The sequence below is a fragment of the Sylvia atricapilla genome, chromosome 1 (assembly GCF_009819655.1).
Source record: "Sylvia atricapilla isolate bSylAtr1 chromosome 1, bSylAtr1.pri, whole genome shotgun sequence".
In the NCBI taxonomy this organism is placed as follows: Eukaryota; Metazoa; Chordata; class Aves; order Passeriformes; family Sylviidae; genus Sylvia; species Sylvia atricapilla.
In genome coordinates this window covers 2,555,548-2,583,424 of record NC_089140.1, presented here as the reverse complement: position 1 = coordinate 2,583,424, position 27,877 = coordinate 2,555,548, and the positions used below count along the sequence as shown (strand labels likewise).

The following is a 27,877-nucleotide window of genomic DNA, read 5'->3' as shown; positions in this document are numbered from 1 at the left end:
CTCTGCCCAGCCCCAGGGCAGGAGACAAATTTTAGCTCAGCCCAAGTGTTTGGAGAATTCGTATTTGGAGGTAAGAACTGGCCAAATCCTAACAAGGAGTGCCCATAACTAAACACTGGCAGCAAAATTTAGCCTTAACTAAATAAACTGTGCCAGCGTTGTCACCTTCAGCCTGTCACCACCATCAGCTGCAGTGAGAGACTGAAAAAACTCAGAGCTTATCAAAAAAGCTGCCTGGGACACGACTTCTCACTGGATGAGGGTTGTCCCAGTGAGGAAATGCTGGGGACTCACAGTGCTTTTATCTGAGAGAGGTAAAACGATGGCTGGCTGCAAATGGGAGCCAGAGAAATTCAAATTAGAATTGAAATAAAGCATTTTAACAGGCTGGTGTTTAACCAGGAGGGAAAAAAAAAAAAAAAAACAAAAAAAAAAAAACAAAAAAAAAAACCAAAACAAACAAAAAAAAACAACAAAAAAAACCCCCAAAACAACAACAAAACAAAACGAAACCAATAAACCCACTGAAAGTCCCAAGGGAAGCAGAAGGTCGTGGTGATTTCATATCTGTGGCTGTATTTCATTCATAGCTGTATCCCTGAAAGAAATACTGCAGCTCAAGCAGCACAAGCGTGCTGGAGAGATCCTGGGGCTGAGGATCTCCAGTGTGGGGATTTTTCAGGAAAGGTTTTTCAGAAATGAAACTATTGCCATTGATTTTGTTTTCTGTGTGGTGGGTTGGGGTACAGGGGGCTGCTGCTCCCAAGGTCTGCCAGGGTTTCTTACATTTAGCAAGATCCTCCAAGAAAATTGGTCTCACCCCTTGAAAACTGGGAACCAGCATGAGGAGAATTCAATCCAGGTCACTCTGTGGAAGTGCAGGAGGAGTGTATTTCAAAATACTGAGAAGCCCTGGACATTCTGCTCCCCTCCACTCTGTGACAGGAGACAAACTGCACATTTCCATGAGGAGCAGCTGCTTACAGGTACAGGCTGCCTAAATAAACTGGTTTATGGTGGTTGGGTTCTTTCTTTGATAAGGCATCTGGTGGTGCAGTAAAAAAGGAGAAAATGCTTCTGTGCAGCCCCAAACAAGCTCAAGATTAAAGAAATTAGTGTTGCAGCACTTGAGGTTTGCAGGAGAGCCATGTGTGTTCTGTGACATCCCAGTTTCTTCCCTGAGCTTCAGGGGCTGACTCAGAGCCCTTTTCCTGGAGAGAGGTTTGATCTTCACAGCTTCCCTGGGACAGGGCACAAGGAAGGGCACCAGATGCCTCTGCTCTGCTCCTGGGAAAATATCACTGATTCACACTCCTGTGTAAGTGAAATCAGAACCTGCAGCTCCAAGTTAGAGCCTGAATTTAGCAGCCACTGCACAGCACAGTCCTCACAGCTCTGCTCCTGCTCAGGCAGCTTTTCCAAGGGATCTGCTCACTCCTGCAGGTCCTTAAAACCCCTACCAGAGGATCCCTCCCCTTACAGTAACATCAGCATTGAGCTGAACAGAAACCAAAGCTGTGGTTCACTCTCAGTCCAGGATTTATTCCTCAAGTTGTGCAGAGATGACTGAGAGTTACAAGATGCTTTTTTCTCTGATGCTACTGGCAGGAAAAATATTGCAGTGAATGGTCCTGCTTTTCATGAGAGAGGCCTCTGAGAGCTTGGCTGAGCTTTAGGGCAGTGCTGGGGGAGTGGAGCAGCCTTGAGAGCACAGGGAGGGTTAATTCCCTGTTAACTCCCAGGTGCTGAGTTTATCCCAAGCTCCTTGACCTCTTCCATCAGGGACTCCAGGAACTGTCTGAAAAGAAACATTTCTTGAAGAGAGACATTTCTGAACCAAAGCAGGAAAAAAGACAGGGACTGACTGGAGTGACTCCTGCTCTGCCTTTTTTTCTGCTCTGCACAGGATGAAATCCCCGTGCTGAGGAAGGGAGCAGTGGTTTTCATGCCCACAAATCCACTTTGCACTGGTGGTGCTGCCTGGGGTTAAAGCCTGACAAACTTCAGGCTCATAAAAAGAGGCTGACAAAGCAAAGCAGAAAAAGAAAAGCTTTCAAGATTTTCAAGTGAGAGACAAAGCAGCAGTGTACAAAGATGCCTGGCTTTCCATTTGCCTGGAATCCCCAAGGCTGCTCTGCACTGGCAGGCTGCATGGCAATGCCTGATTAGCTTGCACTCTGTGTCCTCACTGTGCTGCAGCAGAGAAGGACAGAGCTGGCAGGGCTGGCAGCAGCTCCAAAAGTCCCAGCACTGCTGCAGTGAAGACCTGCCTGCATTTTGTAGCATTTCTTCTCAGAGAGAACAAGATCTGCCTGATGGATGAATGCAGAGACCCAGAAACAGGGAATTCATAACCCGGATGGCAAGTTTTTTATGGGATGAGCTGAATTTAAGGTAGGTTGACTCATTGCAGGGGTAATCTGCTTTTCAGTGGAGACTCACTGGAGTTTCAAGAAACTGCTGCCAGTGTGTTCAAACAAAGAAAGAGGCTGGAATGATGAGAGGAGCCCACCCAAAGCTGATTTGCAGATAGTCCCAGGTCAGGCTAATCCTGTGCCTCAGCACTGAAGTGCTACAGAAAGCCTGAAACAGGCAGGTAGCAGTGTGGGGATAAAAACAGAGCTTGTTTTGTTCTAAGGAAGGGGGTTGGCCTTACTTTTGTACAGCAAATTCCTTCCTGAGCTGATAAAGGCAGCAGCAGATTGAACATCGAGCCCTCTCAAGGAACACTGTGCCCAAACCTGGGAGGTTTTGCCCAAAATCCCCCTGCAGAATTGCAGCTCCCCAAACTGCACCAACCAGCCCTGCTTGCCAACCCTCACAGACAAACTGCTGACACATAAAAAACCTTCACTTTCTGTATTTCATCTCTCTTTCACACCCTCTGCTGCAAATGCTAAAGAAATGACACGATCTGAGGCTGCAAAATGACACTGGGCTCTCTCCCTGCTCTGCAGCCTTAAGGACAGGGAATATCTGCTTTAACTCTTCCCTTGTTTGTGCTGCTGAATGTCCTGTGAAAACTTATCCCTGAGTTGCTCCACTAAGACTTGACAGAGTTTTAAATCATCCCCTCTCTCTCTCAGAGTCTCCTCCAGAAGAGCCTTCGAATCTTTGTTCTCATCCAGCAGCATCCCAAGCCTGCAAGGAAACAAAAGAAACAAAGAAAATAAAAATTCTTCTTTGTTCTGGGGAAGAAACACTGAAACCCAAGAGCTGAGGTGATTCTGTGAGAGCCCTGAGAAAGAACAGACTGAGCACTTGTTCTTCCTCCACCTGAGGTAGGAAATAGTGATCCCAGCATGGAGAAAGGGAGAACATACCTCAGGATCAGCCCCTCCACCTGGGATCCCATGGGCTGCTGGAGCAGGGCTGCAGGGAGCTCCTCACTGTCACTCACACACAAGGAGGGGCTTGGCTGAGCTGTAGGTTCAATCACAGGATGGAGTTTTAGTAAGACAGCAAATCAGTTTTGTCAGTGCACTGAGTCAGTATCAAGAAACACCGAATAAATATTTTCTCAAATAATATATTTAATCTCTTAAATAAATATTTAATCTCCTAAATTCTATGTTACATCCATACCATGTAATAAATTTATGACAGACTTAATCTAATTTCCTTCCAGCAAAATGATAACATGATGAATTTGCATTTCAGGGCTAAATATGCACTTACACATGTAGGGAGGAAAACAATGAATCCAAAATATTGAAGTGATCAGAACAGGAGGTGACAAACAGCTGAGAATTATTAATTTGATGTTAATCTTGTAATTGTGTTTCAGACTATGACAGATGTTACTTCCTGAATGTCTGGGACAAAGTTTGCACGTGGCACCCATAGAAACAACTTTAGTAAAGCACTTTGATCCTCAGCATAAACAAAATGTAGGTTAAATGTACTTCAAACCAAGGTTCTAACTCAGGAATGCTTTCCTAAATAAAGGTCTACCCAAAACACGCAGATCTGGTCATTCCAAAAAATTTCAGAAACTTTTTTCTCAGGGGTCTAGAGAAAATATATTTCAAATTTACAATCGGGACCAGAGAAGCAAAACCTGTGACCAGTGAATCCCTACAGTAGAAGGAGGACCAGGGAAATGTTCAGGGAGCTCAGAAAGGAGTGCAGGAGGTGAGCACAGCTATTGCAGAGGATGCTGAATGTATTATGAGGGACTGCAGGGTGATCTCTGCTGGAGACAGAAGGCTGAATCATTTTAGCAAATGTAAATAAATGGCTTTCTCTAAAACAATCAATAGCCAGCACCACTTACCTGGAGTCAGGTAACATGAGGGAAGGATTTGTGTGGTTCAGCCCCAAATAAATTATATTAAAAAAACAATCAAAAAACAGCTTAATGAAGAAAACAGGCTGGAGCTGGCTGCAGTCCTTATAAATGGGAATACAGCACCATGACAGGGAGCAGCCAGGCTGGCACCTGTGTTGTGATTCTACTGAACCCTGCAATTGCTGGTCAGTGCTTGTGTTGTCATGTTGGCACATTTCTGGATCCCTTTCCCCAATTCAAATACCTCATAATATCAAATATCTTCAAATAAGGACATTTGGTATTGAAACACTAAACCCTCCTCGTGTGGAATTATCTGAAAGAACCTGGTTGGAGAGTACTGAACTCTGACAAAAACAAATGAGAAGAAAAGGCTGCATTGTATAACTAAAAAATGCTTTTGATCTTGAGGCTGTGCTTTACAGGGCTGAGGAAAACCTGCTGTTACTCACCTATCCCTCCTCTGGGATTACTCTTTGATATTTTGGAATTTGGATAAAACAGGAGGGAAAAAAAGTACAGAAAATGAAAAGCCTGCATAATTTTAAAACACAACTGGGTTGTTTCCAGCTCCTTAGCATCATTATCTACTTCCCTTGAATCGAGGAGACCAGAAACATTAGATTAGCAATTAGATCAGCTCTCTCCAATTCTGCGCTTTCAGAAATAAAGGAAAGTATTATGCTAATTATTAGCAGGTTTTCTAGTCTCTATTTTGTATTCAAGCTTTTTATTTCTTCTTATTTCCTCAACCACTGGCATGAAAGCATTGAGATAACCTCCATGCTCTGCTGAAGAGGTGTAATACAGACTTGGAGACTTGGTTCTTGTACAAACTCCAGTTTTGGCACATCACAAAGCTCTCATCAAAGCAGGGGAGTGAAATAGATTGTTACCTACTCATCTCGTGGATTTAGAGAGGATTTCTCCTTATTAGCCTTAGTGCCAATCCCTTTCTACTTTTGCTTTTAGTCCTTAAGCAGACGAGATTAATGCACTAAATATTTAGTGAGAAGGGATCTGTCACAGTGGTGAAAACAGCTTTTTCCTCTAGCTATGAAATGCCAGCTACAGAAGGGAGTTACTAAAACTTTACTACAACACAACAAAACTTGACCAAAAAGCCTCAAGACCTGGAGAGTTTTTCTCTCTTGGAGCTTGCAAGGGGAATCTTTGATAGCAGAACACATCAACACTTCACCAGGTAGTATAAAAGTCTGAGCACTCAGAAACTCAGTTAAATTCTGTACAAAGCAGCATCAAAATGCTCCCAATACTTCTGGGATCTAAATTTTTCTGCTCTCAGTCGATACAGGTGAGGCAACTGTGAGAATCAGTGCTCACAAACAACCCACATGGGAGTGAGTCAGTGTGGGCTGGAGCCCCTTCCAAGGACACAGCAATCCTGCTCTAAGGAACAAATCCATGTTTTACAGAGAGGAGCAGGTTTGAAACATCCATTCAGGCCCCATTTAGTATAAAAGTTCCTCTGAAGGGCTCATCCAAGGTCTCTGATGAGCCCTGTGGTCATCCTAACTCAGTCTGACACCACCCCAACATTTGCCAAATTGAAATTCCCCTCCCTGCTCTTCATCTTCTGGCATTTGAAGTCTTTTTTACTTTATGAAAATACACATAAGAAGAGAAACCACTGGAAAAATTTTCCTTAAGAATATGTGCCATTTTATTGGTTTAGACACTTTACAGAATCAGACTCCTTAAGCAATAAAAGGATCTGATCAGGGAAATAAAATTTTAACATCCACCATGAATTCTTCTTCTTTAACTACGCCAGGGAGGCTTTCATATTTATAGCAGGAGATTATCACGTTCATGGGATAATAAATTACACCAGATCTAATTACTTCATCACCAGCAATAGTTTTTCATAGGCACTGACAGGCCTTAAATTGGGATGCGTCCTTTAATTCTGCTCTTAACCTTCAGCTGAATCCCTCAGTGCAAAGGGAGCTCTGGGCCTGGGGGCAACACAGAGCAGGGGAAAGCTTTATTTTTTCCCCCTGCAGTTATCCCATGGAAACACACTGCAAAAATCCTGGTCCCACTCAAACCTGTGGGAAAATCCTCTTCAATTAAGAAGGGTCAGGATTTTGCTTTGCTCTCGGGGCCTGAGCAGGTCCCATCACCACGTGCAAGGTCAAGCTCTGGGCTGGGTTTGGCAGGTGGAGCCTGAATGTTGTTGCTGTCTGTAAAGCCCAGAGGTGAAACAGGGGACGTGGCTGTGGCTGAAGGTTCTCCCTCACCTTTTGTGCTGCTCAGGGAAGGATTCTGAGCACTTGTGCTTCTCCCTGCATCAAGCTGCTGTTCCAAGATGTCACCCCGCCACTGCTCTTCCTGAAGATTCTTCTCAGCTTCCAAGACTTTGTGGCTGCTTTCCCTCACTCTTAAACACAAAAAAAAAAAAAAAAAAAAAAAAGAGTTCAGCTCATTTGTGTCATGTCAGTGTCACTGTCAAATCAGCCTCGGTACTGAATACTGCTTCTTCCTGCAGAGCTCTCAACAGAAGGAGGAGAATTTTCCATGCATCCAAAGGCAGAAATCCCAGTGAAATTTGGATCAGGTGACACCTTCTAAATATGCAAAAGAGAATTAAACTAATGAGTACAGTTGGAAACAATGGGTTTGTTAATAGAGGTTGCTCAGATCCCTTAATTCTGGCTCTCTGTGTGAATTCACCCCTCAGATGAGCAGGAAAGCTGCAGATTGCTGAGGAGAGAGAGATCTTGTATTACAGGAATAACAAACTGCATTTTTTAGACACTCTGGGAAAGCTTGGAAGGCAAACAGTTTATAAAAACACAGTCTAACATTTGCGTCAGTTGGGTGAGAGGAAGAAAAGAAACTTGAGGCTGCTTTTAATAAACTTGGCCATTAGACACGGCCATGGATGGGAGAGGGTGGAAAAGAAACTGGTGGTTACATCACAAAAAAGCAAATTTTCCCTCTTCATCCTGCATAACTTCTCAGAAAATTAACTGAAAAAAATCTGATATGCACCCACAGATGCTGCCAGTGGGGCAATGGTTGATACCAAATGATTCCAAGGAGTTTAAAGCTAAAAAGAAACACAGATTGACTCACTGGACTAGAGTGAAAAAGAGAATTTCCCTCCTGACCCCACGGGTGGAAGCTGGTTACTCTCTGAATCAAGAGACTTGATTAGTTTATTTCCCTCCTAGCTGTTATAACTAAAATAAAAAAAATTTAAAAAAATTACAACTCTAATAAAATTATATCACTACTTTAAAAATGTAGCTACAGGCAAGACTCGACCTCCTGTGGCAGTGAATTCCCAGGCTGGTGATGTGCTCTGAGACATTTTATTCCTCTCAGTGGTTCTGCATTCACTAAACTTTCATTTGACCCTGGTGTTCCTCTGGCATCCACTTTACACAAAAACTGGAGGCAAATGGCAAGATCCGTGGGATTTTTTTAATGGAATCATCTGCCAAATGGAATAATTTAAACTAAAATGCTGTAGAAAAATCCCACTTGTAACAATTCCCAGGGCTCTTCTCCTGATTTAAGCATTATCTCTGTTACCTGAGCTTTGTTACACCCCAGCAGTGGAGGGAAGAGGGGGAAAACCTGATTTTTAAAAATACATTCACGTTGAAAATCTGACTGGTGCTATATTACCCTGAGGATTTCTGTGAGTTATTGCACACAGTCTCACAAAATTTATGTTACCTGCTTGATAAGTGTGTGATAACTGTGGAGCTGCTGAATCATCAGTTTATGGCACATTTCACAAGCAACTGTGCATTTCATTGACTCTGTTTTTCATTATCCCATATTGGTGGTGGCCACACTTCAGTTACCACTCACAGCCCCATCCTCATCTGGCTGCACAGCTCTATTAAAGTCACTGGGCTTACCAACATGAAAAAGATTTTTTCCCAGCATGTATTTCCAGAATTTAGCTTTAAAAGCACCTTTTTTCACAGTTCTGAAAGAAAAAAAATAATCTATTTTTTCTGACTGTGATTAATCATGCAGGATAAAAGTTATGCAAGTGAGAAAGATAATTGTGGTAAATTACAGCAAATAACAAATAGTGCTTATTGTATTGACAAGCACACAGACAGGAGTATTGGAATACAGATTTGGGAATTCCAATATCCCAATACTGGAATACAGATTCGGGAATCAAATAACACATACTGGGGAAAAAAACCCAGTAGCTGAAAGGTGTCCAAAAAAAAGTTATTTTGCTTTTTCCCTTCTCTCCTAAAACATGGTTGGCTTTTAACATCATCTTACATTGAACTGAATCCCAGAAAATAAAATTAAAAAAAAAATCACTGCTATGTCTTAGTTAAACCAGAATAAATTCATTTAGAAAAGGATACAATGAAACTTAGAAAGAATGTGAAAAGCTTTGGAAGAGAATATTATAACAATAATTATAGTATTTACTACTGATGAATAATATTGCTGCCTCAATAAGGCCATGCATATATAAATACTGCAATTCTGGTTTTATCTGGGTGCAGCAAGCTGGAAGATGGCTCCATTTTTTTTTTATGCCCTTTGTTCTAAAAGAATAATAAAAAGCATGAATCATCAGCCAGGCAGGGAAATTGAGCAGAAAAAACCTGGAAAAGCCCCTATTTAAGGCAAGGATGGCAGCGTGTGATGTACTGTAGTGCATGTCCTAGACTCTGCAGTGTTCCCTGAGCCCAGCACCCCACAAAGGAGGCTCCTGGGATCGGGCTGTACCTGTTATTCAGCACAGCCAGCAGCTCCAGGAGCTTCTTCCTCTCCACTTCAGCAACAAGGTCCAGAACCTTTTCCTCTGTGATGTCTCCCTGCAGCACTGCCCAGCCAGAGCTGTCCGTGCCAGCAGACCTGAGGGAAGCACAAGCACAGAGAGTCTGTTCCCCACTTCTTAAAGGAAAGAAATGAAACAAAGGCAGGATCTGAGCACTCTCTCTGACACACTTGTCTGAAGGGGATGGCAGAATGCAGAGCCAGGCTCACTACCTCCCCCCAGCACCCATCTCTAGACTGCAATAAACAGAACAGAAATATTTGGATATAAAGTCACAGGGAACGTTGTTAAAAAGCTGCTTCCCCTCCCCATCAGCCCTGAGAACAAACTTCCACCTCTGATCAATTCATTACCCCTGACTTTCCTCCCACTGCTACTGCCAAAGTAAAAGGAGATTGTATCTCCCAAGTGCTACACTAAACTATTAAATGCCCTGCTATTGATTTTCTCCCTCTGAAAGGCTTCAGGCAGCACTTGCACAATGGCTGTTCTTGTGTCCAATAAGTGCTGAAAGGAAGGGATAGTTTTCCCATGTATCCCATTATTATGTACTTCATTACTTCTCTGACCTCTCTGCATTCAGGAAGACCTCCTTTAGAACAAAAAAAAAAAATCAGGAGAGATCTCCGTGGTTGGGAGTAAAAATGGAAAAGATTGATGTCAAACAAGCAATCAATTACGAAATTAAGAGAGAAATCAGATGTTAGAGCTCTTGGACAACTTCAGGTAGGAGGGATGGTGCACAAAACTTTCCTTACAGAAACCAGGCAGGCAGGAGAAGGATTTCCAGCAGTTTGCAGAACACCTCCCTGCTGATTATGAAGTCCCTATACCCACCTTCCAGATGAGGTGGTATCACTGAGGAGGAAAGGCTCTGTGGCTGCTGACTCCACGAGCGTGTGGCCCATCGTGGACACTATGCTGGGGAGAGCAAAGCTGTGTTAGGGGCTTCACACAGGACACTCTTCCCAGAATTCCAGTCCTTTCCCTAAGTCTGTGTTTGGTAGGGAAGAGCTCCCTCACCTCACAGCTCCACCCAGATAATCTGTAGTTTGATGATGTTTGCATGTCACAGATTTTCCTAACAAAGCCACCTCTGCTCTGCAACATGGTGCACAGCTTTTATTTCTCAGTGCCCTTTACAAATACATTATACACAGCTCTAAGAAATCTGCTTTGTGAAAACCCTCAGGAAGATCAGGTTCACTGTTGAAAGAGGAGGAGGCAGCTGATAACACTGGAGTATCACTGCCAGCCTGGATGAGTTTTACGTATAATGAGGTGTGCTTGGGACATCCCATGGCAGTGGGTGTTTGTTTGGGATATCTCATTTCAGTTTGTGTTGGTTTGGGACATCCCATGTGGATGTGTGTTTGTTTGGAACACCACATTTCAGTGGTGTTTGTTTGGGACACCATATTTCAGGGGGTATTTGTTTCCTTCACATGAGTTCAGCTGCCCAAAGCCATGTCCCTGCAGACTCATCCCACATTTCCTTACTTTAGCTGTAGCTGACAAGAGAATAAAACCTTACTATTGTGGAAGTGACAGATAGGCCTTCTAGGCTAGGAGTGGTTAATCCTAAAATCAAGTTAAGGCTGATACTGACAGCCTTGGCCCACTCTAAAAATGCAGATTTTTACTCTGCCACCTCCAAAGGGTTTAGCATCTATTTATAGCCTTTTTCATTTCACCTTTTCTGATAGGAAAAGATGATTCACTACAGTGAGCTAGAATTGAGAGTTCATCAGCATATTAAAGTTAATGGAAGGAGTGAGCCTTGCTGACCAAGTTATTAACAGCTCTCAGAGATTTTTTAGGATCATTCGTTGCCCACCTGACACGTCAGCTCTTTCCACGACAGAGCCCTTGGCCCTGTACACAAGCAATAATTTATGCATTGCACTTAGTGGTCTGCACAAAGCCATTACCCAGCTTTGGTTCCTGCTTACCATCAGCAGACATGTGAGGTTTAAAAAAAAAAAAAATTAATAAAAAAAAGAGATAAAATATAGGTTTGCTCCAGGAGAGCGCAACAACCTCTGCAGAGTTGGAAGGGGGAGAATTAAAACAGTCCAGAAGGGTGCAGAAACTTTCAAACTAAGGATATTTTAACTCTAACTCAAAACCACAGAATTTTTCTTAAATTTTATAGTAATGCTCTGCTTAGACTCAGGAATACTGAGCTGATTTTAAGGCCAAATTTAGTAACGAGGTAGGAAATTACACAGAAGAGATCAGTTGTAACTTTAATTTGATGAAAAATTTCCCCCATCCCCATTAGACCAGTCTCAACTTCTAACTATCAATTAGACCATGAGCTCTTTAGTAACAAACTCAGCAGCAATTTAACAGGAAAGGATATAACTTGCTGTGGTACCACAGTCCCTTTACAGAGCCAGAGTGACCCAGAGTCACATCAGTGTAAACAGAAATCAGATTTATTGCTGCATTAAGATTAGCGTAATTTACAAGTCCTCAGTGAGGCTTTAAAGAGGGTGTTTGGTAAGGACAAATGATGTGGTGGGTTTTCCACATTCCTGCATGTAAATCCTACTCAAAGAGCATTTATTGATTTAAATAATGCACCGGTGATTTAGTGCTCACCTAAAATGGCACTTTGCATTCATTCCCCACCCTGCTCACAGAAATCTGCTTGTCAGAACCCCCGTGTCTCATAAGGGAAAAGACTCCCAGGCACTTAAGCTGACCACATAAACATTATCTGAGCTGCAGGAGGAGAAATAGCTGCACTGCCACCATGCCAAATCTAGTCATGTCTGCAAAGTCTGTGCATCCTTCTCAGTTCCAGGACAAAAGCCCAAGAGATAATGTGATTAGAGATTCCCATATATTGCAAACAGGCTGCCACAGCTGTTGGCACAAAGCACTTGTGGTTTGATGAAACTCCCTGGGAAAACCAGGCTCCTGGATTTACTCAAACAACTTGAAATATTGACTTTCTGGTCTTCTTACCGGGCAGATTCTGTCCTTCCAGCCTGGCTGCTGCCTGATCCTGGCTGCTCAGGGGCTGGTGGATGAGCAGCTCCAGACTTGTTGTGTGGATGGGCAGATTTCTTCTGCTAATGGTGGAGAATGTTATAAAACAAATTACATAGTTCAGAGGAAAACAGCTGCACCAATGCCAAATCAGCAGCTTTTGATTACTGCTACAAGCAAGCCAGAAGTTTTGATTTACAGGACTTCCTCAGAAGCTTTAATTCCTATCCATTGCAGGATGAAAACAAAGCAGAAATCAGTAAAAAGGGCAGTTTCATACGAAGTCAGGGTGTACTAATAACCCACAGTGCAGCATCATCACTGCCAGCACAGCTGGTTTGTGCCCCTAACCCAGGTTTGATGCTGGGTCCAGTGCTCCAGCCCCCATTCCTGATGTATCTGGCAGAATCATGACCTCACCATAACCCCAGGAGGGGTTTGGATCAATGAGAATGGGATGCATAAACACAAATCCTGACTGTGAGACAGCAGTAGCTGGGTACCTGCTGATGTTGGTATGAACATTTGTTTGCTTCCTCCTTCCAGCAGCCAAGGAGGAGGCCCCAGTGCAGCCCCAAGTCCTGCTGTCAGTCAGTGACAGCCCTGACATGTGGATGTGATTGGTATTTCTGTGCTTGCTGCTGCTGAAACAGCCTGAAGTTTTGCACAAAGAAACTGAGGAGTTACAAAACAGAATGCCTGCTTTCTTATTCCATCAGGAAAGACTGTCAGGAGAACAGGGATCACTGTCTGGAGGCAGTGACCATCTCAGATAACAAGGGACAAGGAAGTGGAAGAGCAGATCTAAAATGATTACTAGGTGTGCTCCTCTAATTAATTTGTTCTGCCTACCAGAAGTGTGAGTTGCCCAAGCTCCTTCTCCAGCATTTTAATATTTGTTTCTCGTTCAGTCACCATGTTCCCAAGCTGGGCTATCAGGCTGCTGTGTTTCTGTCTCTCACTGTTCAAGCTCTGCCCCATTGTCTCATTCTCCTTCGTGCTCAGGTCCTTTAAGATCTCCTGCATTTGCTTTTGCTGGCTCTGGTAAAACAGAAAAACAGGTGAGATCTTTATTTTGTACACAATGATTGCTTTAAATCCCCTAAAGACAAATATCCATTTAGGAATGGTAGGGCAAGGCCCTGCCCTGCCAAGCCCATTCCTTAGTGGGAACACACTGGTGTCCCTGGTGCCACTTTGGCAACTTGATTTGTTATGTTGACCTGAGCAATAGTCAGATTCAATTTGCTGCCAGCTCTGCTGCTCAGTGTAGCAGAAAACAGAACAAGAAAGGCTGGCCTTTGATAAAGCAGTGACTTTTTCCATAAACTGAATGAAACTCAAGATTTCAATGTGCTTTTTGTGAAATTAGAACATGATCAGATTGTGTGACAGTGATAACAAAAGCTGAGGGTACTATGGGGTGACAGATATGAGGTCAGGCTGCTTCACCAGTGGTTTGGGAGGGTTTTTTTTCCCACACTGACAAATCTAATACCTGTCAGGCAGTTTGTTCTGTCAGGCCAACAACCTGCAAGCAAAGTGCTTTTGTGATAGAAGAGATAAAAGAGATTAACCATCCCTTCCCAAATAAACTTGCACCTTTCTGTACTAATTTTAGTGGGAATGTTCAGAAAAAGTGACAAGTTGACAGGAGTTCTTTGGCTCCCCTGATCTGCTGGTCAGCACCCACAGTGCCTGGTGGGAGAAGGGTGACTGTCAGCTCAGCTAAAACCTACCTACAGCAGCAGGGAAATCTGAGTGGTTTGAAATTAGTGAGGAGTTGGATCAGGAAACACAGAATTAACCCTGCTAGGAGGTGGCATATGGACTAATGTATTTGCTATTTTAATTGAGGAAGGCTGTCTAGAACCATGGCAGGACCAAGCCAGCAGCCATTTATTTCTTCCTCAGCACCTTTGAGCCTTTGTTAAAACTTTTGGTTTTGAAGAGGCCAAATCCTCTCAGCTCCAGCTACTGCAAGTGAGTATGAACATGGTTTGGATATTCACAGTTTAGCATGTGTGTTGTGAGCTGTGTAACAAAATAAATGGAAGTTTTGATACAAACAAAAAAATTCCTGCAGGACTGCAGACATTCTAAGGGGGAAAAAAAATCTACCACTGGAGCTGACAGCAGAACAAAGAACACAGGTCAGTACCTTGGGTCAGGACTGAAGCTCTTCCTCTACCTGCTTCAATCCTTCTGCAAAATGTTTCTGCCAGTCCCTGCAGCTCAGGGCCACTTGACTGCAACTGTCACACCTGGTGCTGTCTCACAGCCCTTACATGACCTGATCCAAAATGCAGAAGGACTCCAGCTGACAAGGAAGCCTCTGGCTGTCACAGTTGGATCCATCATGCTCCTCTACACCCTAAGGCTGTGCGTGCCATGAAGTGAAATCATGTTTTATCACCCACAGAAATAGGGCTAGGACCAATAGAGAGACTGTTACCAGCAAGGCATCTATGAGCTCATCATCGTGTCTCCCCTTCTCCAGCAAGGTTCCAATCTGTGCCTTCAGCATCTTCACTTCTTCACACAGCATTTGGTTCCTGGCTTTTGAGGCATCACATTTTATTTTCAATTCTTCGTGTTTTTTTTGCAGAGTGTTGTGTTGCCCGGTGAGTTTCTGCAGAAATGCAAAAAGAAATGAACGTTATAACTCACCACCAAGCCCCAGGTGCTGTGCTGAGCAAAAAGAATCACATATTACCTGGGTAAAATCTAAAAAAATGGGACTGGAATACTGTATTATTCCTAAGGAAGTAGAAATTATAAATGCTACCTCCTGCCCGCTTGCCAGCATCCAAGAAGGGTTTGTCTGCTCAGGAATCCAGGTGGTCTGGATTGATTCCCCATTATTCTGGATTCTGATTCTCCATTATTCTGTTCAAATGGAGAAGCCCAGAGCCCTACAGATAGAGGAGGTGTGAGGGGATGTCTGTATTTGGGATGAGGAATGCACACCTGGCCAGGGGTGAGAGGGGTGCTAAGGAGTTTGGGCTGTAGCAGGGCTTGGCTGTGAAGTGAGGCAGAGCTTCCTCCAGCAGATCAGGTGGTTTGTGAAATGGTTTTAGGTAGGGTGTAACACACCCTGAAAGCAGGACAATCTATTACACACTGCTCCACACCTAAACAAGACTCTGTCAGTTCACAGGGTTTTACCTCCAAAGAGTCCTTCTTTTCTTTTTGCAAGCTGCGAATCTTCAGCAAGTTCTTCTCTTGGACTGACAACTTCCTGGGTTCAGGACACGACAGAAATCCCTCACCCATCTCAAGCAGTGAAGTTTTGATCTTATATTGACTCAGTTTATGCTCCAGCTCTTTAACCTGTGGCACAATAATGACAACTCACTCACAGTTTTACAGGGGTACAGAGCAAAGAGGACACAGCCAAAGGCAGCTCAGATTATTTCTTGATATTATCATGGTTAAATAACACAGAGCAGTGTCTGGTATTTCATATTGAAATCGAGCTGCTAATAAACATGCAGATTTTAGGGCATCTGTGCAGGAAGGAGATCTGGGACACATGGGAGATCTGTGCCTTTGTGGAGCCACATTTGGAGGCCAGACAGTCAACTCCAGAGCATTTAGAATTGCTGCTGTGTGAATCCAAGTGAACTCAGCTTGTCAACTGCTCACTGCAGGCTGCTTTCACAGCCAGCAGAATGAACTGGGCACTGCCACAGCTCAGTTCCTCTGCCCTGTTTTGGAGGAACTTGCCTCACTTTTGATCCAGTGACTGGATTTATAAGATCTGCACTGACTACAGAAGGGGCCAGAGGAGCCTGGATCAGAAAGAAATCTGTACATTAGAGCAGAGAACAGTAGGAACAATGTTCAGATGAACTCCAGGCAGGGGAATATAACAGAGGGAAGTGGAATTTGCTCAAGGGAAAGCAGAGGTTAAAAATCTCAGTCAATCAGACTGCAAAAATATCACAGTTTGATGGCATACAACTGAATAGCAGAAAAATAGGAAAATTATGTGTGAAATTGCCTGAGAGAAGTTTTATGTAAATGCAGACAAAACTGCCTCCCTGCCTCCTGCTGACATTTTAGCTAAACTCTGCCCTTCAGAAGACTCAAGAGTTAAAAGATTTTACTGAAGCTCCCGAGGGAACAACTTGAAAACCTGATCTGGCCTCAGTTCTTCCCATCTGACTCCAAGCAGTGAACAAAGGTGTCTAAGTCAGAGCACAGACACTGACAGGGCTCCCTCTGTTCTCAGTGGAGAGGCACCTTCAAAACACCCTGGGACTTGAACTAGGCTGCCACAGCTCTCCAAGGTCACTGAACTCCTTCCTTTGACACAGATGCGAAAGATTCCCAGCTGAAATAACCAAAGCTTGCACGGCTGCAACAGAGTCATTAACATGGTGTGCACACATCAACACAGAGATGTGAAGAATTAATGAAGAACTGACAGTGCTTTTACCTTAAATTGAGGTGATATCTCTACTTAGAAAGGGAATTCCAGCTGAAATGGCACCGTGCAGGGCTGTAACTCACCCTGGTTTGGAGGAGAAGAATTTGCTGAGCTCGTCCACGCCAGCTGCCAGCATTGGTCAAGAGACTTTGGATATTCACATCCTCCCCAACTTCTTTGGCTAAAATCTGGGAAAAGGGATTAACATTAAAAATAAGGCTTAAAAAGATGTGTTGGGGAGAGGAGAGGAAAAGCAGCTCTCTTTAACAGGGGACACAAGCAGTTTTCAATATACACAATTATTTTTGATATGATGAATATTTACCCATAACTAACCAGGAGAAGAGTAGAGATATTGTCTACATACATACCAGGAACTGAGCCAATCTCCCTTGCAAAATTCTGACACAGCTAAACTTAGGATGAAGAGCATTTAAATTATTTATAAAAAGGTCAGCAGAGTTCTATTTTTAGGACCACATTCTCTACTCTGATCTGCATTGCAGGTCTCCAACACAAAGTAGGGAAACCAAAGAGAATCAGAGCACATAATAACACTCAAATCTATCACAAATCAGAGGAGAAGGTTACTCTGGATGTCATTTCAACCAACTCTTTAAGCACATGCTTCAGTTCAAGCATGGCCTTTAATCCCATTGATTCCCACAGGACTGGAAACCTACATTAAAAGTAAGTACATAATTAAATGTATGGGAAAGGAGGAATGAACCTGAATGTATGTCACAAACAGCTCTGCTGATGTGGGATTTTAAAACTCAAAAGGATTTGTGTCCAGCAGACAGTGGGGGCAAAATATGAGATCCCTGTGTCTAGGAGCATAATTCCAATTCCAATCCCTACCCTTCCTCACCTCCCTGCTCCACTGGAACAGTTCATGGGGGTCAACCAAAGGCCAAAAGCCTCCCAATTTCCCAAGAATGAACCTCCTGAAGGGGTCCCAGCCCCAGACTCTTCCCTGCAGTGGTACCTTTTGGGTCAGCTTCAGCTCCTGTTTCACGTTCTGGAGCTGGTTCCGATATTCCGTCACTTTTGTGTTGGCCGCACTCAGTTTTTCCTGCAGCACTTTCACCTCTGGACTTTCAGCCTTTGAGGAGAGGAATGTACTCGGTGAGAACAGAACCCTCAGGGGAAAACTGAAGGGATTAACTCCCATGGATCCATCAGGGCCACTGAATGAGTTTTTCTAGACCTAAATTTTTGGGGCATAAAGGGGAATTTGGTGCCAAAACTGGTGACAGGGACACATCCTTGTTCTACAAAGGAGCTGAGTATCAGCTGCTGATTTCCTTATTCCAATCACAATTCCTACCAAGTTTCCTTCCAGAATTTTCAGAGTTGATCCTTTGATTCCTGCAGCATCTCCACCAAGGGAATGGACTTTTTCTGTAGCTGCCTGTAGCTGGAAAAGAACCCTATTGTTAGTGTAGAATGGATGCAGAGAACAACATCAGTCCATGAGCATTAATTAGCAAAAAAGTATAACTTGGATGTTATTTACTTTTAAAAAAACCCCAAACCCCCCAGTTTTCCCTTGTTCTTTTTAACACAATCAGTAGGTAAGCATAATTATCTTTTTCAGAAATGCTTCCCAAAGAACCATGTTATATTTTACTGTGGAATAACTTCAGAAGATGTCTCTGACTTGCTAAGATGGGAAGAAATTTCAAGTATGAGGACTTCTGAGGACTTCTATCACCAAAAAGTACCTCAAATTAATGTTTATACACATTAACCCAAATCCTGTCCAGCCCAGAATATTTCATAAAAAGCAAATAGTTCTAGTCACTAGAGGAATATAAAAGGAGAAATCTACCTGACACTCTCTAACTGAGATTTAATGGTGTTAAGGCTCTTTTTCTTTAGCTGAGTGCACTAAAGTAGTATTTTTTAACCCATGAAGAATAAAGATTCTGTTTTCTCTTGCTTACCACAGCAAAAGAAAACAGATACACAGCCTCTCCTGCTCTGAATCACACCCCGTGCTGCTGTTGCAAAGATTTCTAAATGGATGAGAGTGCAGGAATTTGGGGCTGGAAAGGCCAGGAAGTGTTGCTTTGAAAGTTTGGGACTTCATTCTTTGAGGTGGGTGGGAAAGTCTTCATTATTTGCCTGAATTAAAGAAGGCTCTGAGCTCTTCCATTAAAGGGGCATTGGGGAAGAACTAACTCACAGCCAGCTCTAATTTCATTCTTTTTCCTGTGTTAGGGCCACTCTTTTTACCCAGTTCATTTGGAGTTTGGAGTCAATGGACTGGGAATGAGGAATTTCAGCTGGAGCTGGAAGCTGCTGGCTCAAGTTCTGAGGAAATTTTCTGCAAACATCCCTTTGCTTACACGGGTCACCCTTTGCCAAGTGATTGTTCAGTGGCCACACCTTCCATTCTGTTTGGGGGGAACACTTATGATTTACAGATTTTTCAGTTTTCATGCAAGGAAAGAGCTAAAAATATATAAAATAACAGTGTTTCTGTTACTATCACTCCACATTTTTTAATAGATGTGGAGTGTCAAATCCTAGTGTCAAACATGGCTTTCATTTTACACAACATTTACATCTTCGTCTTCTTCCTGAAATGTTTGTGCTTCTTTCTTTTTGGGTCAAAATCTGAGAATATTTAATCTTTCTGTTTGAATAATAGTCATTACACTTCTCCAGTAGAGGAGCAGAACCAAGCTGATTTTTCCTTATATTATTCATTAATTGTTCCACTACTTCTGTGATTTTGTAGGTCCCAAACTGCACCTGATACTTGTTTGCCAACCTGCCAACTGTTTGACAAGACCCCTCTGACCAGAACACTGTGGATTTATGCAGGAGTTGTTCTCCAAAATTTAATTTAATCTATGACTTCTTGATCTTTCAGATAGCTGGGTGCAATTCAGGTAGATGCATCACTTGTGATAAGGGATGGTGAAAGACTGAGTCAAAATGGATCTGTCAGCATTATTGATTCATTTAACTGATGTCTTTTAAGACAGCAAAGTTCAGGAAAAAAATTAAAATTATAAAAAAAAAATCACTAATAGTGTGTAAGGAAGAGGAGCAGTAGGCAAAGGACAAAGCAAATATTGACATCAGGACATCTCATTTTCAATTCAGCAGCCACCTGAGGAAAATTACTTCTGTGAAAGGTTGGCAAAAAGTCATAGTAAACCAGAAAATTTAATCTGCCTGAATGAAGATTTGCTGTCTTGTAGGATATATTTTGGTGTTGTCTCAGTTCTGTAAGTACTTTTTCCAGAAAAACAGCTTTCATTACAGGGATGACAAAAGCTTAGAAGAATAAAGAACTAATTACTGACTGGTATTAACAAGGTGGGAATGTAAGACATAAAGGTGTGAAATTTGCTTCTCCTCACAAAAAATAAATAATAAGAGAAATATCGTTGCCAAACTGGTAGAAAAGTCTTTGTGCTTCTACAAATGTACATTCCTAATTGCTGTTTAATCAATCCTTGGCTCATTATAACTTGGGGATATCCTTTCCTAGCTCCTCCTGTCTGCAGAGGGAACACATCATGGACAGAAATGACCACAACCCAAAATAAAAATGGATTTAAGAGCAAATTCAACCTGGGAGCATGAATCAAACCCATTTTCTATCCCAAAGGCTGGATCTCCATGTTTTAGGGTGCCAGAAGAGAACAAGAAAAACGCCTCACTTCTCTCTCCAGCTCCTTGACTTTGTGATTCAGCTGCTTCACTCTGGCTCTCTCACTCTCAAACTCAGCAGTCATCTCACGGTTCTTTTTGGCCAGCTCAACTATTTTAGTGGCTGCCACGTCTCCAGCTAAACCAGACACTCCTGCAAAGAACACATGAAAGCAGAGGGCACATCTTACAGGCAGGATTTAGAATAGATGATGCTTTTGTTCTCTGTCACAATAGACTTTCATTGTCCCATCCCTTCCTCTCAGAGCTGTGCCAGGCACTTAAATGAACAAGTGAGGGAAGAGATGTCAGAGGTGCCAGCTGGATGGGTTGATCCTTTGATTCAGCAGCTCCCCACGGCCACATTTCCCACTGTGGCAGCAGCCACGTGTCACAAGGCCACAACAGTGGTTGTGACATTATAGCAACATTATTACCTAGAGAAAGCAGTGGTGTTTCCTGCTCACTGCTGGGAAGGACAGTTTGGAACAGGATTTTTTGACATTATCACAGAAAAAGGCAACACCCTGCTTTGCCTGGTTGTTTACTACTGGAGGAGTTGTTAGAACAGTGGTGTGAACATTTCTAGACATCAGCTCTCAAAGGTCAGGCACAATATTACAGTTGGGTCCTGGACAAGGTCCAGGAAATTTCATTGTGCCTATTTTTAACTCCCTTGGGATTACACAGGGAGCTTTACTGGATGACTCTTAATTGCTCTTTTTAAAAGCCACCTTACTGACTCCCTCATCAGGGAGGGTTTGATTAGTGCCACAAACAAAGCAAACCCCAGGCCTGGCTCTGGTTAACACCACACAGGTGAAGGAAAGCTCTTGAACAAGTGCAAAATCAATGTCATGGCAAACAATGTCCACAGCAGCTTCCAGCTCAGCAAAGAACAGGAGCCTGCAACAACAAATCCGTGGAGGGAGGTGTGAAGACTGAATTTGGCTGCTGTCACTTCTCTTAACCTTTTCATACTCCAGAGCTCTGCATAACTTTTTTTCTGGTATTTATGAACTGGAGTGGAGTAAGCAGTGAGAGATCATTCACAAGTGAATGCTGAGGCCCAGATTGCCCCAGAGACATTAATGGGGCTACAGAGAATACAGCTGAGAACAGAATTTGTTCCTATACCACTATTTAAAAATTTTGCAAAGAACACAATTTATCATTTTAAAGGAATTTATTTCAAAAGCATTTAAAATGCTGTTTAAAAAGCACTTAGAACCAATTCATTATTTTAAAAATTATTCCCGCTGTTCTCACTCCTTCATGTGGTTTGTGTTACCCCTCCCACCTAGGAGCTATTTTATCTCAATTTTCAGGCTAAATAATGGCTGCTGAGAATCACAATAAATACTGAATTAACCAAAGCCAGGTTGCTGCTTCCATGTTAAATTGATGGTCTTCAAATGCACTGCCCACATTCAACCAAAGCTTTTAATTCCCAAGCAATGTGAGGATTTCCACAGTGCAGACAGGGAAAACAGAGGCAAGGGATTTGCCTCAGCCAGAGAGAAGTACATCTGGCTCCTGGTCCTGACCAGGAAGAGCTTATCACCTCTCCTACACACAAACTACAGCTGCTTTTCAAGGATTAAGGTGTAGTTTAATGTTATTTAGTTCTCTTCCTTGCTGGTTTCCCCCTTCTCTTCAAGTCATGGCTGCTACCCTGACCAACAGTGGCACCCAGTGGAGGAGGTGCAGCCTGCACAGTTCAGTTTTCAAAAGACACCAAAATCCCTTGAGAAGTTGAATTTTGCACTCATCCAGCATCCTGCCTGTGCCCTGTTCAGGCAGGAAAAAAAAAAAAAAAAAAAAAAAAAAAAAAAAAAAAAGCCTGAAAAAGAAATTTAACCCTACAGAGCAGAGGAAGTTGCAGCACAGCTCTTTGACACTAACAGGAAGTTTTCCAAAATGTTATTTCTATGGAATATCATTATTTTTGTGTCAATAATAGCAAGTTTACAGTTCTGTGAGGAACCGAAATCACTGCATACCTTAAAAGAGAACTGTTTTTTTCAGGGACCTTTTTTTTGTCATCAGCATCAAGGCAACCACCATGGTGAGAATCCAGAGTTGCTGTGTTTACCTGACAGAGCCAACCTTTCATCCTGCACTCTTTTCTGGAGCTGTATAATTTCAAAATCTTTCTCTGACACCAGTTTGTAGAGCCTGGAGTTCTCATCCCGGACCTCTCGGAGCTGATCCTGCAGCTGCTCATTCTCAGCCTCAAGCAAACTGAGAAAAAAATAACCCATAAAGGCAAATAATGTACAAACAGGTGCTCCTGGAAAGAAAATAATGAAACAACTGCACAATAGATGGGCTGAGCTTACCAGGAGGAACTTTATTGAATTAGGCAGAATATCCTAAACCTCAGATAAGAACACAAGCTGATTATCTGATCTATTCATCTTAAATAAAAATAAAAATCTGCACTTTCTTGAGCTGTCCAGGGCAAAACATCACAGAATAGGTATATTGAGGTTACCAGATAGTGTCATCTCAGTGTTACTTACCTGGTTCTTCAGAGGAAACCAGGCAGCATTCAGCATGTGACACATTCAGGCTTTCTTTTCTACACTTGACAAAGCCAAGAGAAGCCAACAGAGCATTGACTACAAAGCTGCCCCCCGGGTCCTTTAAAAATCAATGTTTTAGAGCAATTCATAAAAGACCAATTTCCCGTGTCCTCAGCTGATTCTCTGGGAACCCCATGAGTGTCCGTTTGTATTGTTAATGGTGCCTTTTGTAATTCATTTAGGAACAGAGAATATCCAAAAAAAGCCCTCTGAACGGAAAGAAACAGCCCTGCTTCTCCTATTCTTCAGGACATTTAGCAACGTTTAAAGGTTTCATATCTCTAAGACATCCACAGAATTAATAACTTTAATCTCTTTACTGCCCTGATGTGATGGGTCCTCCAAATATAAAATCCAGGAGCTGCGGCCTCAGGGGCTCAATTCAATTGTGGGAGTTCAGAATTATCTGAGCTCCCTGACACAGGGTCCTTGACAAAACTTGGGAATCAATACCATTACCCACACACAGGTGACATTTGAGCTGCCCACCTGACCCCAGCTGCTGCTGGTGGAAGATGCAGGTCTCCAGTGCCCCGTGATTCCCATGTGCAAGTTCCTGATAATCTACAGCATCTCAGTTATCCAGACACCTAAATCAGCTGGATGAATTGGCTCCTAGATTCTTATTTTCTAAACGTTTACACTTAGGAGATGTGATCAGGATAAAGCCCAGTTGTTACAGTATGTACCTGCAGACACAGCCAAGTCAGATGTCTCAATAATAATCTCGTTTTTTTTATTCCAAAGTTTTAGCAAGCTCTTAGCACACGCTGGACCTGAGAGCTTTTAAATGCACCCTCCATCTGCTCATGTCAGAACAAATGACCCCTTAAGGCACTGCCATAAACAGCACAGGCAGTTTAGGAGAGGACTCACAATGCATAATTAAGAAATGCACTTGTGTTTCAAAGCTGCAAATCAAAGGGAGATCAAAGGCAGCTTTCACAAAAGAGAAGAAAGCAAGGAGCAATGTGAGCAGAGCAAAGGCAGAACTGAGTTATTCCCGTAAGAGCCACTCAGAGGAGTGAGCAATGAAACTCAGATCCAATTAGAGACACTTGAACCAGAAGGTTTTGAACAGTTGGGGGATTAACATGGAAAAAGGGTTTTAAGCTCTTAACACACCTGAGCAGTGAAGTCTTCTCAGACCTGGAGTCCAAGTCTTGAGGAAAAGCACTTAGAGGAGGATGAAATGAAATCCCAACTGCACAGAGCTGGAGTCTCCTCTGAGGAACTTCCCACCCCATCCCAGAGTGACTCTCCCTGTTACAGAGGCAGCAGATCCACCCGAGTGCCTCAGCTACAGAGAACGAGCCAAAAGAAATGGGCTGCAAAAGGTGCCCCTTTTCACTCTCCTCCAAGGAATCACAGCCAGGTGGAGCTTATGAGCAGAGCTCTGCCTGGAAGTCAGGTGGTTTCCCAAACTGTTCAAGCCAAGAAAAAGAAGGAATTTAACTTTTGTCAAATCGTGTCTTTCCCAGCTCTTGTTAGAGATTCTCCACGTCATGGGGAGAGTCCCTTAGATACATTCAAGTACACCAAACAGAGAAAGGAGGATAAGGTTACAGAGAGAACACAACATAGAACATCAGCTAAACACTTGTCTAAACAAGATCTGGGAGTAGGATGAGTGGAATGAAGAAAGAATTCCCAAGGCTCAGAGGAAGGGAGACTTCTGAGAGGAGAATGTTTTCCAATTGTTGCTATAAACAACAGTGACAAGCTGAAATCACTGCCACTGCAGGCCACGTGGAGTCCTGTGATCCTGAAACAATCCTCTGATGTGTTGTCATGGGAATACTGCAGAGAACATCCTGGTGAATCCCTTCCAGAAACAAATCCTGCTTGGATTGATCACTCACAACTACTCCCCTGCTGAATGTACACAAGCAAAGGACAATCTGCCACAGCTGCCATGTCAAATGGGGACTTCTGACAGCCAGTGACAGAGATACAGAGGTAAATAAAACATCTGGGATTACTCAGGCCTACAGTACTGAACTCTAAATAGCAGAGAACTCTTGGGCTTTCCTGTCCTCTGCACACTGCCCACGATGTGCCATGGCAGCACCTAAATCCCCTTCCTCTGCCAAACAGATGAACTATGGGAATCAACCTCACAGAATTTTTTTTAGAAAATCAGATTTCCATCATAATCTTCTAGAGATTATCAGAAAAAAAGAATGTTGAAGGGAAGAGGACAGCTGGTAGAGGTCAGATTGAGGGCTGAACTTGGCAAATCAGACAGCTCTGGTGAGGCAGCAGAGTGGGAAGGAATTTCTTCAGCTGGCTTCACCACTACCACAGAGCAAAGCCCTGAACAGCCAGAACAGCAGACACCTTGAGGTGTGTCCAACCCCAGACCTGTTCTAGTCAGGAAAATTAGTATTAATTGGGTCTGAATGAAAAGCTGATTATATCCTGGGAGGAAGAGAAATGATCTGAGCTGGGCTTTAAATCTCTGCTCCAGTATTCAGCTCAAAAGAAAAAAACCAAAACAACAAGATTAAGGGAGATCCATACCAAAATGCCCAGTGTTCTGGCAATCTTGTGGCAATTGGCAATCCCAATCAGGACATAATGCAAAGAAATCCCAGTGAACACTTTTCTGCACTGCAGGCCTGTGGCTTGCTCCCATTGCTTCCATTGCTCCTCTGTCCATCTTAGGAAATTATTCATGTGGGGAACCTATTTGCTTAAAGCCAGGCAGGACCTAACCAGCAATTCAGAGGATGTCAGTGATCCCAAAAGGTTGGATTTTGTCAGGTAGCACCTGGCTGGCTCTTCATTTGTAAAATACTGGTATTAAAGAGCACAACACAATGCCCTGAGGATAATGATGGACAGGGAGCATCTCCTCAAGACAATGAAAGCCCAGTGTGTGAAGACAGAATGTGTCCTGTCAGCTTAGTAACATTGAGTTTCATGAGATCATCAGCAAAATATACTCCAGTGACTTCCTGAAGGAAGGGTGCTTCCAGACCTTTACCTTTTGCTGGCATCTTCCTTTACAGGAGATTCTTTTTCAAGCAGGTTTAGGTCACTCAGGGCTCTTACAGCCTCCTTTGTGCTGCCAGTGCTCTTCTGCCTGTTCTGCTTTTCCTTCTTCTTCTCCATCAAATCTTGCAGCCGCCTTTGCTGTTGCTCCTGATAAGCCTTAAACTGGCTTTTGAAATCTTCCTTCACTTTTATGTCTGGCTCCATTGTTTACTAAAAGCACAACAAGAGGAAAATAAAAAAGTGACAGAGAGCAGAGATCAGCACTGCTCTGAAAAACAACCCCATCCTGGCAGCTGCTCTGCAGCTTTTCCTCCCTGACCTCTGCCCAGTCTCCCACCACCTCCTCCTCCTCCTCCTCCTCCTCTCCAGCCCCAGGGCCTTGTTTCAAGTGCCTTTTTCCATAAATGGCTTTTAAATAGCCCTTAAAAAAAAAAGTTGTTGGGTCTTTTTCACTCCAGAACTCAAAAAGCAACCGTTTCCAAATGTTCTTAAACAGACAGACCTGTTTAAATAAACATTTTAACAGAGGAGCAGGCTGCGCCAAATCCAACGTGGCAGCCACTTTACACTGGCTAAAGGGACCAGGAGTGTTTGGGACCATCCAGTCTCCTGCCCACGCTCAGGAAAGGTGCAGATCTCCCCATTTTTGGGTGAATGGGGGACTGACAGAGAAATAAAAATCTTTTTTTTCCCCTTATGCTCCCTTTGGGCAAGACAGAAGTGTGGCCAAAACCTTCCCTCCACATTTTTAATCATTGAGTGATAACATTAAATAACTAAATAATAACACATTAATTATTAAGTATATTTAATTCTAAAAATGTATTATTAACCGATATTTTAAAATAATAATATTGCTACCCAAATATTTTCTTAGTATGACAAAAGACAGTTTTCTGATAAATTGTAGCCCCTTTCTCCTCCTGTTTGACATTTATTGTGAGCAAAAAAGATCCGATTTCACCTTTGGTCTAGGAAAACCAAAACATAAATACCTCCAAAGGCACACCCTGCAATGAGTAATTAACACAGGGCCTTTCCCACACCGAGGGAAATGAAATTATCCTGATTAATGCACCAAAATGCAGAGTATCTCTTTGTGTACCTTATGGGCAGAGAGTCACCTGGACAAGGTGCACTGAGGACTGACAAGTGCAAAGAGCAGAGTCTGATGTCTCTGGGCATGAGGGGTCAAATTATACTGACTCTGTCAGGTTGGAAAATTAATTTGAATTGATTAAAGCTGATTCTGAGATCTGGAAAAAGCCTACAGCTATAAAGAGTCCATCCCATTTATTTAAGCAAACTAGATATAAAATTTAGACAGCTCTTCTGGTTTCAGTAACCTTTGGGTTGATAACTAAATTTATATTTAGACTGGATCTCTTGATAGGTTTAGCCACTGACCTTAAAGATGGCAAAGATAAGCAAGAATATCTTCAAACGGTGGTTGTCTCTGTTCTAAAAATATCTTAGAATTCTTAGCAGAGTAACTATTTTAGGCCTTAAAACATATTTGTTATTTTTTCTCAGAATTTTCTTTAGGGTTTACTTAAACTGCATTACTGATTAATTTATTATTTTCTAACTTAATTGAGTTATTTACTTATCTATAGGCCAGAAATGTGCACGGTATTTACAGTGCAGCTGCGTTACACAACAACAGAAAACCCCTCTGAGATCCAACAATTAACACAGCACCACCACCAAACTCGTCACATCCAGGTGGGATTTAAACACTCTCAGGGACGGTGATAACAATATTTCCCTGGGCAGCCTGTTCCATCGCTGTTTGGGTGAAGAAATATTCCCGAATTACTCCCGTAAACCATCGCTGGCTCCAAGGCAGCGTCACCTGGAGCAGCCGACACAGGAACTCCTCCAGGTGTCTGCAAAGCCTCCAAAGGAAAGAATTTCTCACCCGTTTTGAGCCGGAACTTCCTCTGTTTACTTTAATATGTCTTAATTGCAAGCCTTTAACTGTAATTGACACCAGCTCGCTTCTCCCTGCCAAGACCTAAGTCCCGGCAGCGCCGCGCTGTTTGCCCCATCACGGAAACTGCTGCCAGCGCTTCCCTCACCTCCCGCTGATTTGT

General features: G+C 42.9%; 1 protein-coding gene across 1 annotated transcript; it reads right to left on the bottom strand.

Annotated features, from left to right (window-relative positions):
- Positions 1-840: 840 nt before the first annotated feature.
- CCDC13 (coiled-coil domain containing 13) lies at positions 841-26,349 on the bottom strand. Its single transcript, XM_066313583.1, has 15 exons — positions 25,771-26,349; positions 22,289-22,437; positions 20,205-20,347; positions 17,852-17,941; positions 17,510-17,626; positions 16,605-16,709; positions 15,255-15,419; positions 14,542-14,718; positions 12,939-13,127; positions 12,063-12,169; positions 9,924-10,007; positions 9,035-9,163; positions 6,556-6,695; positions 3,324-3,423; positions 841-3,141 (listed from the first exon to the last, which is right to left on the bottom strand). Exons 1-15 carry the CDS (start codon positions 25,983-25,985, stop codon positions 2,982-2,984), a joined length of 2,070 nt encoding a protein of 689 aa, XP_066169680.1. The 5' UTR covers positions 25,986-26,349; the 3' UTR covers positions 841-2,981.
- Between the last annotated feature and the right edge of the window lie 1,528 nt (positions 26,350-27,877).